This window comes from Stegostoma tigrinum, chromosome 1 (assembly GCF_030684315.1).
Source record: "Stegostoma tigrinum isolate sSteTig4 chromosome 1, sSteTig4.hap1, whole genome shotgun sequence".
In the NCBI taxonomy this organism is placed as follows: Eukaryota; Metazoa; Chordata; class Chondrichthyes; order Orectolobiformes; family Stegostomatidae; genus Stegostoma; species Stegostoma tigrinum.
Window position 1 is genome coordinate 88432124 of NC_081354.1, and position 20377 is coordinate 88452500.

Genomic DNA, 20377 nt, shown 5'->3' on the forward strand with positions numbered 1-20377 from the left:
TCCAGTTTGAGTTTCACCGGTCAAAATATAGATAAAAGGGTGTCATGCAAATTAAACATCTAAAGTAGAAAAATGATGATATTCGGGACTTACCATGAGAAGGAAACCACAAGATTTCATGGTTTTCAACAAACAGAAATTCTTTATGACACACACAACATCAATAATACAATTTACCCTATACATACAACTTATTTCTAACATGCAGAATTAACATGTGGTAAATGTGAGTAATATCACACAGCCTACAGTGCTCATCAAACAGCAAATAGCAAATATGACAAATACAGATTACCCCAAGACACTAAATACATAATGGATCACCAAATCTCAGTAAATTTCACAATTTTACACTGTGCCAGTCTGGTCTGGAAATTCCTTTTCCAAAGCCATTCCATAATGGACTGCCTAAATGACTGCTTCTGTTCTGTTACTTTACCCGCCTGTCCTTAGAACAACAAAACTGCACTCCAGTACATACTCACAAGCACAAGCCCAGATTTTCACTAACAGTTAGCTTCACTGAGCCTGGGTTTTCCCTACGTTCCCATCTATCTCAGATGTACGAAGCAAATACTGCTTGTGACTTGTCACCCCTCACGCTCGCAGCTGCACTAATGAATTAATGCTCACAGCTTCTTCCAAATCCCTCACAACTGCAGCCAACCCAACTTCCCAATTTCCCAAATCTCCATGACTTCGGAGTCCTGATTGCACTAAGCTATTCAACTGCTCTTGGCTTCTCACTGTGCCCCTTGGCACAGTGCAGTTCAATTTCACTGCATATAACTAAAAACCAGCACTTCCAAAATTCAGTCTGGCCCTCTCTTTGTCTCTTTTTCCAAGTATCTAGATCGAGAACTGCTTTCCTGTGACCCAACTTTCCCGAGTGACCTATAGAAATCCTTGTAACAAGCGCCTCACCGAGAGCTGGGCAGAATTGCACGTTACCATCTTTTAACTCTTTTAACTCGCTGTATCCTTGAATGTCAGAAATGTCAGCTAAAATAGATATTCATTGCATCCATGAAAAAGCAACAATGTTACTTCTAACGCCTACGCATATTTGGTAGGAGTGAGCAAGTCTGTTAGTGCCATGAAACAGTTTGAAAAGGTTAACTTAGTAGAGTGGCCAGCCAAGAAGGTTAACTAAGGGAACAAAGGCATCTTTATCACTGGGCCAGTGGGCCAAGGAATGGCAGATGGAGCCTAATTTAGGTAAATGTGAGGGGTTACATTTTGGTAAGACATATCAGGGCAGGACTTACAGTTAATGGTAGGGCCCTGGGCAGTGTTGTTGAACAGAGAGACTTAGGGATGCAGGTACATAGTTCCTTGAAAGTGGCATTGCAGGTAGTCAGGGTGGTGAATAAGGGGTTTAGTGTGCTTGCCTTCATTGGTCAGGGCATTGCGTACAGAATCAAGGACAGCATGATACAGCTGTATGAGACATTGGCTAGGCCACATTTAGACTACTACATACAATTCTGGTCACGTCCTATAGAAAGGATGTTACTAACCTGGAAAAAATGCAAAAAGGATTTACAAGAATGTTACTGAGACTGGAAGGCTTGAATTATAAGGAGAAGCCTCCCTGGAGTGCAGGAGGTTGTGTGGTGAATTTATAGAGGTTTATAATATCAAGATGGCATGGATATTGTGAATTGCCAAGGTCTTTTCCCCAGGGTAGGGGAGTCCAAAACTAGAGGGCATAGGTTTAAGGTGTGACAAGAAAGCTTTAAAAGGAACTGAAGGGGCAACTTTTTCACACAGAAGGTGATTTGTATAGGGAACAAGCTGCTAGACGAAGTGGTAGAGGCCAGTACAATCAAAGCATTTAAAAGACATTTGAACAGGTACATGGATAGAAAAGGTACAGATGAACTTGGGCCAAATGCTGGCATTTAAGATTAGTTCAGTTTAGGAAACTGGGTCAGTGCGGTCGACTTGGGCCAAAGGGCTGTGCTGTATAACTCAATGATCTGAAAGTAGGAGATTAAAAATTGGGGCTTTCGAAGAATTGTATCAGCACTTCAATCATCAGGAATCAAAAAGTGACAAGTGATATTCACACCATACAAATGCAAGGCAATGGCAATCTCCAACAAGAGAGAATCTAACCACTGCCTCGTGTCAATCAACATCTTAGAGGTTACCATTAAGCAGAAACTAATCTGTACCCTCCATGTAAATACTGTAGTTACCACAGTGGGTCAGAAACATGGGATTCTGTATGAGTGGCTCAGCTCCTGCATCCTCAAACTATGACCACTATCAACAAAGAAAAGTCAGGAGTATGATGGAATACTCTCCAGTTGCCCAGATGAGTACAACTCCTATAACACTCAAAAAGCTTGACATGATCCAAGATAAAGTAGTCCACTTGAATGGCACCAAATCTAACACATTTACCATCAATCTACAGTGGTAGCAATATATATCGTGCTGTAGCCCTCTAAGGCCCCGACACAGCACTTTCAAAACCCTTAACGTCCACCACCTAGAAGGACAAGGGCAGCAGCAGTGTGGGAACACCACCATTTACAGGTTCCCCTGCAAGCTCCCACGCCATCCTGCCTTGGGATTACTATCACTGTTCATTCACTGTTGCTGGTTCAAAGGAGGAACTCACTTTCTAATAATATTCAGGGTGTACCTACAACTGAAGTACTGCAATGGTTCAAGAATGCAGTTCACCACAACCTTCTTGAGGGTTATTAGGGATGAGTAATAATTATTAGCCTTTCTAGTAAAGCCCACATTCCATGAATGAATGCCTAAAAGAGAAAAGTGTGATCTTGATAGATGTTGAGTTAGCTACAATTAAATTATAAATGAAATAAATCCAACTTGAGAATAAAAGAGAAATTAAAAAATGGAATTTGAAAGAGAAATACAGAACTTTGAATTAAAATACCAAGAAAGCAAGATAAAGTTCAAAACAGGAATAGGAAAAAGCAAAGGCGAGCCCTGGATTTTAACAACAAAATGTACGTGTGAAAATATGAATCGAACAAATAAAAATTTGGATTAAATAAACAGGGTTGGCAGTAAAACTTGCAGAAGATTCAGAATTAACGGTTGGCTTTGATCGGATGGGCAGCATTCAGTTAGTGGCTAATTTTGCTGCGGAGGGAGTTAAAATGTATTTTATCTCATTTGAGAAAATTGCCAAGACTTCCGTGGCAGAAGGGAAATTGGATCGTTGGACAGCAGAACCATCTCTTTCCACTGAACAGTCTCATGATTATGATACAGTAAAAGGTGTCGTTCTCAATGCTTTTGAGTCAGCGCCAGACGTTTATAGACAAATGTTTTTAAAAATAAGGGAAAAACAGAGATGGAGATTGGCAGAACACGCTAAAGAAAAGGAAGCCAGGCAGCAGCAGAGGAGCAGGAAAGCAGATGTTTTGGGTCGAGATCCAAAACATCAGCTTTCCTGCTCCTTTGATGCTGCCTTGCCTGCTGTGTTTCTCCAGCTCCACACTGTGTTATCTCAGACTCCAGCATTGGCAGTTCTTATTATTTCTAAAGAAAAGGAAATTATTTTTGATAGAACATTTATGAACTAAATAAAAAGGAATAATCAAGCTTCCCCAACTGATATAAAAATATCCTGAACGATGTTTACAAAACAGCTAAAGAGAAGTTCTTTTGACAGAAAAATGAACTCTTTGCATAGAAAGAAACAGGGCTAATAGATATCTGTCTTCTAGCAAAGTCAGCTGAAGGGTTAAGTCATAGACCTTCGGGTTAAAAATAACCTTGAATGAAAACAGAATGAGGTGAATTCATTTGCTCCTAACACTTCAGATGCTTGTCCAGCTGAACCTTTTTTTATCCCCCACAGACAGAGCCATGAAAAAAAGATAGCCATGACTGAAAATTGAGATCAACAATTTAAAATTGAATAGAGTGTTCAGAGTATGTTTCAAAAAATGAAAACTCTGACTGTAAGTTGTTATTTGATTTTGAAGTAGAACAAAATAATTTTCTGAGTCTACAGCATAAGGAACACTCTGTCCAGGAATTCTCTTTGGATTCCAATTCACAGCCACTAATACTTGCAATGCTATTCTTGCTAAAGTTACCCAGACCGAATAAGCTGCCAAAGCTCTGGGCCCATCAACACCAACAGTCCTGAGGTGTACTTTCCACAATCCAATACAGATTTTAAAAAGCAACATGAAAAATGAGAACCAAGGTCTATTATTTTACCTAAGGACCTGAAAACACTGTAACACGATATGGGAAAAGAGATCTTTTGCACAGGCTGAAAGGAAATAAATCAACCAGTAGTAAAAACAAAAACTGTTGCTGGCAGCTCACACAAGCTGGGCTTTAAACCTGTTCGGTTATTAGACATTATGTCTCATAGTTTTGCCAATATGAGATGTTCAGCAGGGAAATGTGGTAAAAGAGTAAAGAAGATGGCTCTCTAAGTAACAGAGCACTCTGGCTCAACTCATCCATGCTAACCAGGCTTCCTAAACTGAATATATCTGTACAAAATGTAACAATTCAATTGTTACACATTTACCCTCTCGTAATTGGTTGTGTTGTAATAGTATCAAGGAAAAAAATCATTAGTATGGTACAACATAGTTACGCTTGAAAATGTCCTCTTTAACTTGAGTTGAAATAGAATGTTCTGGAAGCAGTATGGTGAAATCATGAGCAGTATAGAGTCGTAGTGATGTACAGCACGGAAAGAGACTCTTTGGTCCAACTCATCAATGCTAACCAGATATCCTATATAAATCTAGTCCCATTGCCAGCATTTGGCCCACGTCTCTCCAAACCCTTCTTATTCATATACCCATCCAGGTGCCTTCTGAATGCTGTACCAGCCTCTTTCACTTCCTCTGGCCTCATTCCTTCACACTCCACCCTCTGCCTGAAAACATTGCCTCTTGGTTGCCTTTTATATCTTTCCCATCTCACCTTAAACATATGCCCTCTAGTTTTGGAATCCTCCTACCCCAGAGAAAAGACCTTGTCTATTCACCCTATCCATGCTCCTCATGATTTTATTAACCTCTAAAAGGTCATCCCTCAGCCTCCGATGCTCCAGGGAAAATGGCCCCAGCCTATTCACTCTCTCCCTATAGCTCAAACCCTCGAACCTTGACAAGATACCCGGACATCTTTTCTGAACCTTCTCTAGTTTCACAATATCCTTCCTCTAAGATGGAGACCAGAATTGCACATAATACTCCAAAAGTGGCCAAACCAATGTCCTGTACAGCTGCAACATGACCTCCCAACTTCTATACTCAATGCAGTGAACAATAAAGACGAGAACACCAAGTGTCTTCTTTACTATTCTATCTACCTGTGACTCCACTTTCAAGGAACTATGAACCTGCACTCCAAGGTCTCTTTGTTCAGAAACACTCCCCAGGATCTTACCATTAATGTATAAATCCTGCCCTGATTTGCTTTTCCAAAATGTAGCCCCTCACATTCATCTAAATTAAACTCCATCAGCCACTCCTCGGCCCACTGGCCCATCTGATCAAGATCCTGCTGTACTCTGAGATAACCTTCTTCGGTGTCCACTACACCTTCGATTTTAGCATCATCTGCAAATTTACTCACCATACCTCCCATGTTCACATTCAAATAATTTATATAATTGACAAAAAGCAGTGGACCCAGCACCGATCCTTGTGGCTCACCACTGGTCAACGACCTCCAGTCTGTAAACAACCCTCCAGTCTTTTACCTTTGAGTCAATTCTGTGTCCGAATGGCTAGCTCTCCCTGTATTCCCTGTGATCTAACCTTGCTAACTAGTCTACTATGCGGAACCTTGTCAAACACCTTACTGAAGTCCATATGGATCAGTATCACTACTCTGCTTCATCAATTCTCTTTGTTATTTCTTCAGAAATCTCAATCAGACTAGTAAGACACAATTTCCCAGCACAAAGCCATGTAGACTATCCCTAATGAGTCCTTTCCTTTCAAAATATACGTAAATCCTATCTCTCATAATTCTAATACGTGGCCCAGCACTGATGTCTATAGTTCCATGGCTTTTCCTTTCCACCTTTCTCAAATAGTGGCACCATGTTAGCCAACTTCCAGTCTTCCGGCACCTCACCAGCAGACATCAATGATACAAGTATCTCAGCAAGGGGCTCAGTAATCCCTTCCCTCACCTCAGAGTTCTAGGGTGTACCTGATCAAGTCCTGGGGATATATCCAGCTTTATGCATTTTAAGATATTCAGCACCTCCTCTTCTGCAATATGGACATGTTGCTATTTATTTCCCCACATTTTCTATGTTCCACATCCTTATCCACAGTAAACACTGATGCAAAATACTCGTTTAGTATCACACCCGTCTCCCGCAGTTCCACACATAGATGGCCTTGCTGAATCTTAAGGGACACTATTCTCTCCTTAGTTACTCTTTTGTCCATGATGCATTCTACTTAACACTATTTGCCAAAGCTATTGCATGTCCTCTTTTTGCACTCCCAATTTTCCTCTTAAGTATACTCCTCCTGCCTTTATATTCTTCTAGGGATTTACTCGATCCTCGCTGTCTGTACCTCACGTATGGTTCTTTCTTTACCTTGGCCAAAACCTCAATTTCTCTAGTCATCCAGCATTCCCTACACCTACCAGTCTTGCCCTTCACACTAACAGGTACATACTGTCTCTGGACTCTCGTTATCTCATTTCTTCCAGGCTTCCCATTTTCCAGCTATCCCTTAACCTGTGAATATTTGCTCCCAATCAACTTTGAAAGACTTTGCTTTATTCGGTCAAAATCATCCTACCTCCAATTTAGAAATTTAACTTTTACATTTGGTCGATCCTTTTTCATCACTATTTTAAAACTGACAGTCATTGGTCCCAAAGTGCTCCCCCACTGACAGCGTAGTCACTTGCCCGGCCTCATTTCCCAACAGTCAGTCAGGTTTTGCACCTTCTCTAGTAGGTACATCCACATACTGAATCAGAAAATTTTCTCGTACACACTTAACAAATTCACCTGGAAACGTGCCTATGTGATCTGGTTGCCATGGGGCAAGAAACTCAAACAGAAACCTCTTGAAACACGGTTTCGCAGAAAACGGACAATTCTTTTTGAAAGGCAGTGAGAGTGAAGGTACCGCTGTGAAGAAGCACAGAAGAACTGATTTATATAAACACTAAGCAGCATGCTTGCGAAAGTTCATTTTCTGTTTGAAAGGGAAAGGAATAGAAATGTCTCTTGGAGATTTAATAAATTTTGTGCATTCGATCTCCTTCATAATGACTGATGCTATTCCGCCTGACAGCTTCTGAATACCTTACCCCATTTTCCAACATGGACTGAATGGGTAAATGGCCTCCATCTCTCCCTAATTAGTTCACAGGTTGGCGCAACATCGAGGGCCGAAGGGCCTGTTCTGCACTGTATTGTTCTATGTTCTATGTTCTGTGTTCTATTACTCAATGGGTTGGATTCTACAGGGTCCACAGTCCCCTCCCTCTTCTAAAAGCTTGCGGAGGGGAGGAGGTCTTACATAAGCCCACCCACAATCCCAGTTGTCATTAAGGTGGGTGCTACTGATAAAAAACAGCTGGATCCAGACAACTTGGGCTCAATGGAACAATTTCTGACGATACTGGAAATTCTGACCTTGCATGATGAAGAGAAGTGAGCTTGCTGGAGAGTTGTCAGTTATTGTAGTGACTGTTCCTGCAAATGCTAGGTACCTGCCAGAAGTGCAGCATACTACTAAAGGGGGTCATAAGACATATCACAATTGCAACAATCAGTCAATGTGAAAGTGCTATACATTAATTTGTTGCATTAGGTAATTAATGACCGATCTCTGTAGATTTTTGTTTGTTTGTGAAAACAGTTTTAAAATGTCATACCTTGCGCATGGTTTCTTTCTGCTAGTCGCTGGGGAATTCATTCCTTTTACTAAAATTATTGACCTCTACAGGAATCATAAGAGTAGATTGTGAAATCGCATGTTAACAGCAGTCATCTCCTTTACAGAATCACAAAAGTGCCAGTGGACAGAAAGAGGTCATTCAGTTTTTCATACCTGCAATGATTTCCAAATGAGCAATGCACCTAGCACCATTCGCCTATTTTCACAATTCAGAGGAGGAAGGAATAAAAAAAAAGTCTAGGTAGATATCCTTATTTCTCTGACATATTTTGGATAAACTGCATTTGTTATACTATATGATCACGGCCACATGTGGTACAAAGAATTATTTATTTGCAGCTGCCAGAAGTAAAATAAAATTAGCAAGCTTCAGTCACCTGTTTTCCATGCACAAGGCATCCACATCAATTATACGGTTTTCGTGACCTCCAAGAATATGGTTAATCTCCTGATTTAGGCGGTCAGCTTTCTCCTGGTAGAAAGATCGTTCGACCTTCACATCCTGAAGCTCATCCACTGCTGCTTGATAATCATGATCCAAACGTTCAATCTGCAAAAAAGCAGAAACACTGGGGAGTCACAAGACCGATGAATATATATTTAAACTGTTTACTCAAAACATGCTAAAATGATCTGTGAATTCAAATTATAAAAAAAGAGAGGGCAGAAGCAACTATAAAAACCTTGAATTTTAAGGCTAGATTTAATGTTTCTTCTATATATTTACATTGTGAGCATCAAGTAAACAGGAGGAAACATTATTATAATCGTTTAATTGTAGGTTTTTATTTTTAGATTCAGTTGTCATTTACAAGCTGAAGATTTTCCAATTTATGTAACTGGGAAATTGAAGTTCCAGCAATGCTAGTCCTTATAAGGGATGTTAAACACCTGCATCCATCCAATTATTCAATCAGTTATCCAAAGAAATTTTGTGCATTCGATCTCCTTCATAATGACTGATGCTATTCCGCCTGACAGCTTCTGAATACCTTACCCCATTTTCCAACATGGACTGAATGGGTAAATGGCCTCCATCTCTCTCTAATTAGTTCACAGGTTGGCGCAACATCGAGGGCCGAAGGGCCTGTTCTGCGCTGTATTGTTCTATGTTCTTATGTTCTGTGTTCTATTACTCAATGGGTTGGGTTCTACAGGGTCCACAGTCCCCTCCCTCTTCTAAGAGCTTGCGGAGGGGAGGAGGTCTTACATAAGCCCACCCACAATCCCAGTTAGCACCCCCACCAAGTTAATGGTGGGAAGACATCCTTGCTTTCAGATAAGATTTTCACTCCTTCCTTGGGAGGAAGTGCCCAATTTAGACAGCCGCCAGCCAAATGGAAGCCTGACAGCTCTGTTGTCCCCACAGTGCCAGCGAGATCACTGGCAATGTCAGAACTACCAGTAAGTCCACTATGCCCAACAGTCCAGATAGGTCTAAGGTCAGAATCCTCAGTGAATGGGTGAGGGTGAGAGGTTGTTGAGAGTGGAAAGCTGGGTGCAAGAACCCAGCATTTTGTGTTAAAGGGAAGAACAACACTTTTGGGGGAGGGGCAAGCATGGGGTTGGGTGAGATACCTCGAAAGGAGTGGGGGATAGTGAGGTGCACAAAGGGCCAACCCTCCATTGCTCTACACCTGTCGATGCAAATAAAGCTGCCTGGTCTCCCTCATGCTGTGCCCCCATTGTTGTCAGTAACATCTCATGCCTAAGTCACTTTAAGTGAATAAGTGGCTAACATCTCCATTCTCCCCTGCTCATCCTCAACAGCTCAAGGGGGTTGGTGGGTAAATGGGGGAAAGGGCATCTGATGGATTTTATGTTTCCCCCACCTTCTGGAGTACAGGAAGTCCAGCTTCATGACTCAAAGTGCTAAACCTGCATGCAGTCACCTTTATGCTTACAACACCCTTTTGAGCTCCTATAGCACTTTGAGTGGACAGGATAGTATTTCAAATAGCATTGGAAATGGAATCAATGGGGAGGCGGAGGTAAGGAAGCGGGGGTGCTCAGCTCCAAGTCATGCACAACATATATGCCTTTGACAGATACAGCCTCGCTGTTGTGTTTAGGTAAAAACTGAGTTGTTGGGGAGTGGACACAAAGAAAGAGTAAAATAAGGACAGATTATATGATTAATAATACTTTTAAAAGGTAAGGTGTAACAAAAATAGTTTGTACCTGTTCGTGTGTTTTTTCCAACTGCTGAACAAGGTCCTCACGTTCATGTGCAGGGAAATGACGAGCTCCTACTTCTTCATCACCTAAACGCTGTTTCGCAATTGTCATTCTTAGGAGCTCGAGAGAGAACACAGATCATCATCACCATAACCACTGCTTTGTGATCACTGAAGTCAAATGCAATTTTTAATCCAAGACTTTCTTACAAATGTTTTGGGAGATTGCGTTCTGAACTTCTGACGCTTTTTTAAAAAATGCATCAAACTAGTGGTTTGATCATTATGCAAAGAGCTTATCAATCAGAACAAAAACTTTGATTTCAATAGTTCTTTATGATGTGTCTTTGATACCAACTGGTTATAAAGATCAATGGTCGTTTCATTGCACATTAACATCAGGACCTTTCATAGAAGTTCACTGAACTAGCTGTGCAGGCATTCTCAAAAAGACAGATTTTAAAATGTAGCATTTTCTCAATACTTCCTAAGTATATTACAGTACTGCAATAGAAACCAGTTGGTAAATAAGAACTATAAATACTACTACCTAACAGATAGTGGGAGATTGAGGTCAATTTTCCCCCTTACAACCAGCTGGAGAATCAGTGTAAAATCAAGTTTATTCTGTGAAGGGTCACTGTTGGACTAAGAAGGACAAAGTCAGAAATCACACAATACCAGGTTATAGTCTAACAAGTTTATTTGAAATCACATTTGAAATTGGAGGGCTGCCCCTTCGTCAGCCTGATGAAGAAGCTGTGCTTTGAAAGCTTCTGATTTTAAATAAACCTCTTGGACAATAACTTGGTGTCGTGTGACTTCCGACTTCATCAAATTTATGAAACCCAACTCCTACTCCCGACAACTATATTTGTTTCTGCTTTAAGCATGTCGGATATCAGGGCAGCGGGTTAACTGGGAGAGATGGATCCATCATTATTCATTTTGATGAATTTCTTGCAATTTTAGTAGTAATTTTTTAACAAATGTTTCCTGAGTTTGGGATTCCAGGGGTTTCGATAAGCATGACACCAACAGTGTGGGTTCAATTCCTACACTGGCTGCAGTTAGCATGAAGGATTCCCCTTCTCAAACTCTCCCCTTGCCAGAAGTGTGGTGACCCTCAGATTAAAGCTGTCATCTCTCTCTGATGAGACCAAGATGTTTAAGATGATAAACAGACTTTATACGTAGATGGAGAAAAACTGTTTCCTGTGGTGGAAGTGCCCAAAACTAAGGGCCCTGAAAACAGAGATAGTGCTGATGTCAGAAAAGCATTAGATCACACAAATGGTCAAGAAAATTTGCGACACTTTCCACAAAAACAAAAAAAAAGAGGCTGAGCAGCCAAATAAGCATACCCCTCCATCAGGTGAAGGAACATCCACAGTGCTGTTAGGAGGAGAATTCAGGATTTTATCTGAGCAGCAGTGAAAAAAATGACAACATAGTTCCACACCAGGATGGTCTGTGGCTTGGATGGAACCTTGAAGGTATCGTGTTCTGAAGAATCTTCTGCCATAATCCTACCAGGTGATAGAGGCTTTGTTACAGAAGGTGCTGTCAACGGAGCATTGGTGTTTTGCTGCAGTGTATCTTATATATTGCTATATCATAGGTTAGTGGCAAAGGGAGTGAACATTGAAGCTGGGGGTTGGGTGCCAATAATTGGGTTGATTTCTCCTGGGTGGCACTGAGCTTCAAGGTGTTGTCAAATTCCACAGTTATATCAAGATGATAGACACTCCCTTGGAAATTTTAAAACAGTGGGCTGTTTGGCTACTGTCAATAACTTACTAGTTTGCAAACTGTCAAACGGCAAGGCTGTTTGATTCAATCTACCAGGCTTTGGAATCTACAACTTACATATCAGCACTGAAATTCATAAACAACATTACTTGTTTGTGTGACTGGAAATGTCTTTTTAGCTTCACAGCAACATCATGTTAGGTGTACACCACATGAGTTTCATTAATTTGCACTATCACCTCAAACACTTCAGTTAGATAGCTTCTGATTTTTTTAACACTGTAGGGGATAAGGTAATGGTAAAATCACTGCAGTCTTACCACAATTTATGGCTACTCTCATCCAGCAAGAAATGATCTAATCCTGAGGCAAAGAGGTTGTAGATCATAGATAATGGGAACTGCAGATGCTGGAGAATCCAAGATAATAAAGTGTGGAGCTGGATGAACACAGCAGGCTAACCAGCATCTTAGGAGCACAAAAGTTGATGTTTCGGGCCTAGACCCTTCATCAGAAAAGGGTCTAGGCCTGAAACGTCAGCTTTTGTGCTCCTAAGATGTTGTAGATCATGTTTGAGTACAACTCTGCTGCAGATGGCCTGATAAAGGGCATGATTAAGGGCATACTCAGTGTGAACACAGGATTTCCTGTCCACAGGACTGTATCCTGGTCACTGCTGCTGATGCTGATGCTGCTGCGCTAGGTAAATTGGTGAAGACAAAGCCAAGTAGCTTTATCCCTCACGGTGGTTCCCTTATTATTTACCACAGGCTGGGTCTAACAGCTATGTCCTTTAGAACTTAGCCAGCTTGATCACTCGTGGTTCTAATAACAAATATCTAAGTCTTGATGGTGGACTTTGAAGACCCCAAACCAGGGTACATTTTGTGACCTTGCAACCCTCAATACTTCCTTCAATTAGGGTTCAACATAAAGCAATATTCCATCAGCTGAGGTCGGGGCACAGTGGCTCATATTCATCAGGATGTTTCCTTGTCTGTATTTGATCTGATGTTACGAAACTTCACAGTGTCCAGAACCAATGTTGAGGACTTCCAGGAATACTCTTCCTGAATTCATACCACTTTACTGCCATATCTAGTGGCTATTTCAGAGGCCAGTTGAAAGTCGACCAAATTGTAATGGGTATGGAGTTACATGTAGGCCAGAGCAGCTAAGGATGGCAGGTTTCTATTCCTAAAGGGCACTGGTGAATCTGTTGGATTTTTATGACAATCCACAATGGTTTCACACCTGCTGTTACAAAGTCTAGGTTTTATTTCCAAATGTACTAATAAAATTAAATTCTACTAGCCGCCATGGGCAAGGACTCTAATTTTTTCACAGCATCAGCCGAGGTTTCTGGATTATTGACCCCGTGACATAACTATTACATACCCCCAAACTGAAAGACAGCTTAGCCAAGGAAGAATAAAGACTTTTAGGGCAATATTTCTAACTTTCAGATACCTAACCAGAAGCAACCTGCACAAGTTATATATGCACTCGCTGGAACAGTTAAACATGTTTTTAAAAAATGACAATGCTTAAAAACTACAGGGGAAAGAAAGAGAATGCCAGAATGAGAAAAATAAGTTACTAAAGTAAGTTAAAAGGGATATTAGCATAACAAAGGCGAACTTGGAGATCAGTTTAATGAAAGATACTAAGCATTATATTACATAGTACTTTCAACAAAATGGCTACAAGAGCACCTGAAGGACAAAGTGACAAGGAATTTACTGAAGATAAATTAGTGTAGTTATTAAATTAATAACATATTGATTTTAGCACATCCAGAATCCTAGAAGATTTTGAATTTAATGCGGTAAAATATTTGTTAAGAGAAGTATCAATGAACAATCCCATGGGCTATATATCTTGTGGTGCTGAAGAGGATGAGAAAAATATTTGTGGCAACTGGCATTTGGTATGAAAAAAACCATTAAGCATCGTCAGTCACCACTAGATCGCGTGCATCCTAATGCATACTGATTCCATGTTGCACCATCACCCCTTCACTCACTGAACTACATGAGCATCCAGTTCAGTTCCCTCGATCTTAATCTCCCTCACGAGCCTCTCTGCCTCTCTATTTATTTCCATCTTTAAGATGTTACTCAAAACCTACCTCTTCAGCCAAGGTTTTGGTCATGTGTCTAATTCTTCGTTCATGGGAGGAAAAATCTTATTTGACAATTCTGCTGTGAAACACCTTGGACCATTTTACTGGGTTGAAGGTGACACATGCATGCTGGCAATACCTATACTTAAAAAGTCCAACAAGTTGAACCCAAGATATTGTGGGCCTGCTGCTGTAACTCAGCTGGTAATATGTATACTACTGAACCACAAGGTTTCAGGATCATGTTCCACTTACAAAAACCAAGCCTTTCACTCAGCTCAATGGTGAGGGAGCATTGTACTGCCAGGGATGTCATGTTTTAGATGGGATATTGAACTGAAACCGCATCTGCCTGTTAGGGTGAACAGAAAAGATGCCATGCATTATTTCGAGAGCAAGGAAGTTATCCTCAACCAAGGATTCCTGCGGCCGACAGGGCCCTTAGACTTGTCCAATCCATTTCCTGCCCATTGCTCTTTCTCTCCCCTCCAACAATACTAATAGGATCCCCCGGTCCTCACTTTCCACCCCACCAGTCTCCATATCCAAAGGATCATTAGCCACCATTTCCACCACCTCTAGCAAGATGCCACCACCAGACATAATCCCATCACCTCCTTTGTCTGCATTTCTTAGAGGCTGGTCCCTCCAGGACGCCCTTGTTCACTCCTCGTCCACTCCCAACACATACCCACATGCCCACAGCATCTTCCCATGAAATCAGTGATGGTGCAACACTTGCCGGTTACCTCCTCCCTTCTCACAATCCAAGACCCCAGGCACAGCTTCCAGGTGAAGGAGTAATTTACCTGCACTTCACTCAATCTAGTCTACTTTATTTGCTGCTCAAAATGTGATCATCTCTACACTGGGGAGATGAAATGCAGACTGGTTGATCACTTTGCTGAGCACTACATTCTGACTGTCAAAATAACCCTGAGCTTCCTGTTGTCTGCCACTTCAACACATCTCTATGCTCTGGCCAACATCTCTGTCTCAGGCTTGCTGCAGTGCTCCAACGAAGCTCAGTGCAAGTTGGAAGAACAGCATCTGATCTTTCACTTGGGGACTCTGTATCCTCCAGGACTCAATACCAAGTTCAATAATTTTAGAGCCTGATATATCTCCTTCCATGTACTATGCCCACCCTACACCCCATCCCCCATTATGACATTGGCTGCTTTCCGCACAGCCAATCCATTTTCACCAACTCATTGTCCCCAACATCAGCTTTTCTCTTCCTCTCCTTGCTATCAACCATCCCCTTCTCTGCCTGACTGTCTTTCTCTCTCTCTCTCTCTGGGCTCCCTCTCCACATATCTGTTCATGCTTTTTCCATCCCATGCCCCGTCATCATAAACACCACCTTTTCCTAGTTAGTCAGTTCCAGGGAAAGATAACTGGACTTGAAATGTTAACTCTACTTTCTCTCCACAGATGCTGCCAGACCTGCTGAGTTTCTCCAGAAATTTCTGTTTTTGATTTAGATCTTCACTATCTGCCCTTCCTTTTTTATTTCAGCTATCATTGGTGTTGTTGTCAATATTCATTCCTTAATGAACATCAGAAAAACAGAGTATTCATTATCATATTGCTGGTTTATGGGACATCGCTGAGTACAAATTAGCTGCTGTGTTTTTCTACACCTCATAAAAGTACTTCAGTGATGAACGTGAGGCCAGTAGCTGCAGACCTCAACAGGTCAAAATGTAGGGGGTCAAAAAATGTGGAGCTGGAAAAGCACAGTGGGTCAGGCAGTCCCGAAGTAAATAGAGGGAGGGGGTGGAGCTTGGAGGAAGGTGGGTGGGATGGAGATAGGCAGATGCAGGCAGGGCGTTATTGTGGTTGGTCAGTGGGAAGGGTGGAGTGGATAGGTGAGTCAGAAAGTGGACAGGTTGTGGGTGGAGAGATTTTGAAGCTAGTGAAGTCAATATTCAGGCCACTGGGCTGTAAGGTCCCACGGAGAAATATCAGGTGTTGTTCCTCCAGCTCACGTTTGGCCTCACTCTGACAGCACAGGAGGCCAAGGATGGACATATCATCAGGGGAGAGGGTGGGGGAATTAAAGTCGATGACAACTGGCAGGTCAGATTGGTTGGTGCGTGCAGAGCGCAGCTGCTCTGGGAACTGGTCCCCAAATTCTGCATTTAGTCTCCCCGATATATGGGGAACCACATTAGGAGAAATGGATACTATAGATGAAGTTAGATGAAGTGCAGGTGAATCACTGCTGGATTTGCAAGGATTGCTTGGAGCCTTGGACGGTGGTGAGACGGGAGGTGTAGGGACAGGTGTAGCAGCTCCTGCAGTTGCAGGGAAAGGTACTGAGTGTGATAGAGGGGCTGGTGGGGAGTATGGAACTGATGAGGGAGTCACGGACTGCACAGTCCCTGAGGACAGCAGACGGGGTGGGGAGGAAAGTATCTTTTGGTGATAGGGTCAGATTGAAGGTGGTGGAAATGTCGGAGAATGAGGCTTTGTATTTGGAGGTTAGCGGGGTGGTATGTGAGGACTAAGGGGACTTTAGCCTTATTATTGTTGAGAGCAACAGTCAGTAATTTACCTGGCAAGTTGGGATCCTTATCATGTTAAAGGACTGCTATCCCACCTTCAAGATCAGAAGCTCGCAGCTTTCTAGTATGCCACCACAAATGATGCTCAGTGCTGGTACTGCAGCAACTCCAGGCTGAAGGTAAGTGAGGAATACTCAGCTAGGGAGGCCCTGGTGGGGAAATGAAGTTGGGGGGGGTGGTTCTGTAACCAAATAATGAAAAGCAAGACAAAATCTTGCTAGTGAGCAGGAAGAGGCCTAATAGCATCCATTGGCAAGCCATTCATCTAATCTCACTTCTCTGAAATGTAGTTTCCCACCCACCCACTCACAAGATAAAAACTTGTGGGAAAGTGGGATTATTGTAGGTAGCAGCATACTTACAGTATGGATTGGATGGTTTGAAGGGCTTCTACTGAACTGTATTATTCAATGAAACTAGACAGTGACAATTTCCAACATGAAAATCATGTTGATGGCTCCAGCTCATTGCTTGTTTCTCTGGTCTTCCAGCTGGGACACCAGACACCAATATTTCATGGCTCATCTCATGGGAGTTGAATATACGCACCCCTGTTCACAGAGCTTGGCATCGTACACATCATGTGTCACAACATGTGTGTTTGGCAGAGATTGGTCAAGCTGCTTTCATTGGAATAAGGTCCACTATGTCAAAGCTTCATGAGAGATATTCCATGGCTCTCCCTGTCCACCATGTCCCACTATGGCAGATGGAGTTTAACACTGAAAAGTGTGAAGTGATTGATTTTGGAAGGACAAACTTGAAAGCAGAATACAAGATTAACGGAAAGATTTTTGGCAGTGTGGAGGAGCAGAAGGATCTTCAGCTTCATGTCCACAGATCCCTGAGAGCTGCCACCCAGGTGGATAGAGTTGTTAAGAAGGCGTATGGTGTGTTAGCTTTCATTGACAGAGAGGTTGAGTTCAAGGTCCGTGAAGTTATGCTCCAGCTATACAAAAGCCTGGTTTGGCCACAACTGGAGTATTGTGTCTAGTTCTGGTCACCTCATCACAGTAAAGATGTGGAAGCATTGGAAATGGTGCAGAGGAGATTTGCCAGGATGCTGCCTGGAATGGAGGGAAGGTCTTACGAGGAAAGGTTAAGAAAGCTAGGGCTTTTCTGTTTAGAACGACGAAGGATAAGAGGTGACTTGATACAGGTGTATGAAATGATCAGAGGTACAGATAGAGTGGACAGCCAGAGACTTTTTCCTAGGATGGCGGTAGCTATTACGAGGGGTGTTTTAAAGTGAGTGGGTGTAGATATAGGGGAGACATCAGAGATGGGTTATTCACTCAGAGAGTGGTTGGGGCATGGAATGCCAGAAAGGGTAGTGGAGTCAGCCTCACTGGGGGCATTTATGCGGCTATTAGATAGGCATATGGGTGATAGTATAAGGTAGCGGTGGAAGTTAGATAGACCTTAGGATCAGGGACAAAGTTCAGCACAACATTGTTGGCCAAAGGGCCTGTACTGTACTGTACTGTTCTATGTTCGGATTATTCAAAACTGTCATCATTTGTGCATGGTATAAATGTTGACTGCTCACATACTGAGAACTTGTTCTGTTTCTGACATTCCCCACACGGGTTCATTGGAATTGTGACCAAATAAATTCACTCACAACTGTAGTTATCATCGCTGCGGCTGCTGCAGAGCAAAGGTGCAGAGAAACTGTGGAGGAACAAATGCATTGGCAAGACCAGGTTCAGCAGTATCCTCCAGCGTCAGCTGAACAGCTTCCATTTTACAAGGCTGCAGTTGAAGTTCCCTTCAGGATGCAACGAAAGTACAGGAGGCCTATAGTCTTTCATCTGCCAGATGAATGGGGCACAATCCTCCCATGGACTGAGGACGTCCCAGAACACTGCCACTGTACTGTGCTAATTGCTGCAGCAGGATCTATCACCTGAAGAGATGGATAGCTAACCTAAAGCAGGGGCTGGCCAGGTAACTGCTTCACTAAACTCAATGCAACTGACTACTTCCAAGCATTCAGTGGCGATCTGTGTGCTATCTCAAAATCCTTGACCCACAAATATATCAAGGCTGTTACTGGTGCAGTTTGTGACAGATCACATCACTTCATCCATTTCCTCATGACAAAGACAGCTTGGCAGCCTGGCAGTAGGCTTTGATAACATTGCTGGTATCCTTCAGGTGCAGGGTGCCACCAACTGTACACAGTGACAGCACCATTTCAAAGTGTGGCTAACTTTATCAAGAGAAATGGATTGCATTCCATCAATATACAAGTCATCCGTGATCTTCAGTCCCACATCTTAGAGGTCTGTGCCTACTGTCTTATAAGCACTCAAACACCTGGCAACAAATTGTGAATTTCTGACAGTTCAGAGCAAGTCAATGGATGTGTTTGTTCAGGTGAAATGCATACTGTTCCAAAAACATATTAACCAGAACATTTTAGTCATTTGCAGAACTGCAGTTATTTAGTTTTCATCTTTGGTTCGCTACATGAGCTACTAAATTATCACGTATGCAACTTTTTGTTACTTCAGTTCATGTTCCAGTATTTTTGTGCTTTTTTAAGATTTTCTTTCTCTTCTCCCTTTATCTCAAGCAGACAAGATTTTGTCCTTCTCACAACTCCCAGCTGTAATCTATTGTTATCAATTATACCTTGTTATCACCCTGCGCCTCAGTCAGTCTCTGCTGGAGTTCTTTGATTTCTTCCGTCAACTGTTTATTCCGCTCTCGAGAACTACTCAATAGTTGTGCGAGGTTTGCCTATAAAGAAACACATTTTGACCATATTTATTTCCACATTATAAATGCTCACTTGTAAAATTATCTTGTTCTGTTTCAAGTGTTCAACTTTTGAGTTGATTCATTATCTTCATGGGCAAAAATCTGCATTGATATGATTTATTTAATTCATGTTCCACAGAAAGAGATTAACATAAAGAGAAAAATAACGTAAAGTACCTGTTCTGAGTATTTATCATTGAACACTCGTTAAGCCTTCTTCATTTAACTTGTTTATAAAATGTTAATTACATCACGCAGCAAGCTCAAACAAAAGACATCATGTTCACTCGTATTAAGTAGCCCGTGGCAAATAGGATTAAATAAAAGTTTGATGCGTTTGCTACAGTTCAAAAGATATTTCTTTTTTGTTAAGCAAGCAAGAAAATGTCAGATTTCAACATCAGCAAATTAAACAAATTGCTGTACAAATGCAAAATGCCAACTGCCTCCATGACTGTTTCAGTTACAAACCTTATCTGGAAAGGTGGATTAAAAATTCACTACTTATAACCTAAAGGGACTGAATCAGTTCCAGTTAATTAAGGACTAAATTTTCAGTCAGAAATGCTTTTGCTTAAAGTAACTCAGACAAAACTGATGAATCATAGAGGTGCTGAAACAGGATAAAGAGCAGTCCACACAATCAGCCAAGAAAAATACAAACATTGCCTGCTTTATGTACTATGGGAAATTGAACAACCCAACACCTGGACATTTGGTCAACACAGTGTGAACTGGTAAGAGAGGAATTTAATATTTGACTCATTGATTACCAAAGACAGAAACCAGTGAAACTTTGCCAAGTTAGACTCACACCAATAAGGTGACTCTCCTGTTCTTTCAAATAAATGATTATTGTCCTGTTTCTCAGTCTCCTGGCAGTTTTTCAAGTGGTGCTGACAAGAGTACCAAGTGTAGCTGGGAGGACCCTGCGTCATTTCCCTGAGATCAACACTGCATTCAGGGTGAGTATGTTTTAGTTTACCAGCCCATCATGAGGGGAGAGCTGCTCCATAGTGACGTCGATGGATTCCAAAGAATCTGAAGGAGGGGTCAGGGCAAGAGGCAGTGGGT

The 20377-nt window shown here is 41.9% G+C and overlaps 1 protein-coding gene across 4 annotated transcripts in view; it reads right to left on the minus strand.

Annotated features, from left to right (window-relative positions):
* The window catches only part of ccdc149a (coiled-coil domain containing 149a), a 129287-nt gene that overhangs the window by 58309 nt on the left and 50601 nt on the right, over positions 1-20377 (minus strand). For all 4 annotated transcript variants that reach the window (XM_048538463.2, XM_048538454.2, XM_048538448.2 and 1 more), the window contains exons 4-6: positions 19175-19282; positions 10089-10205; positions 8285-8457 (exon numbers count right to left, since the gene is read on the minus strand). In XM_048538463.2, coding sequence (XP_048394420.1) covers positions 8285-8457; positions 10089-10205; positions 19175-19282 — 398 coding nt within the window. The remainder of the gene's footprint in view (positions 1-8284; positions 8458-10088; positions 10206-19174; positions 19283-20377) is intronic.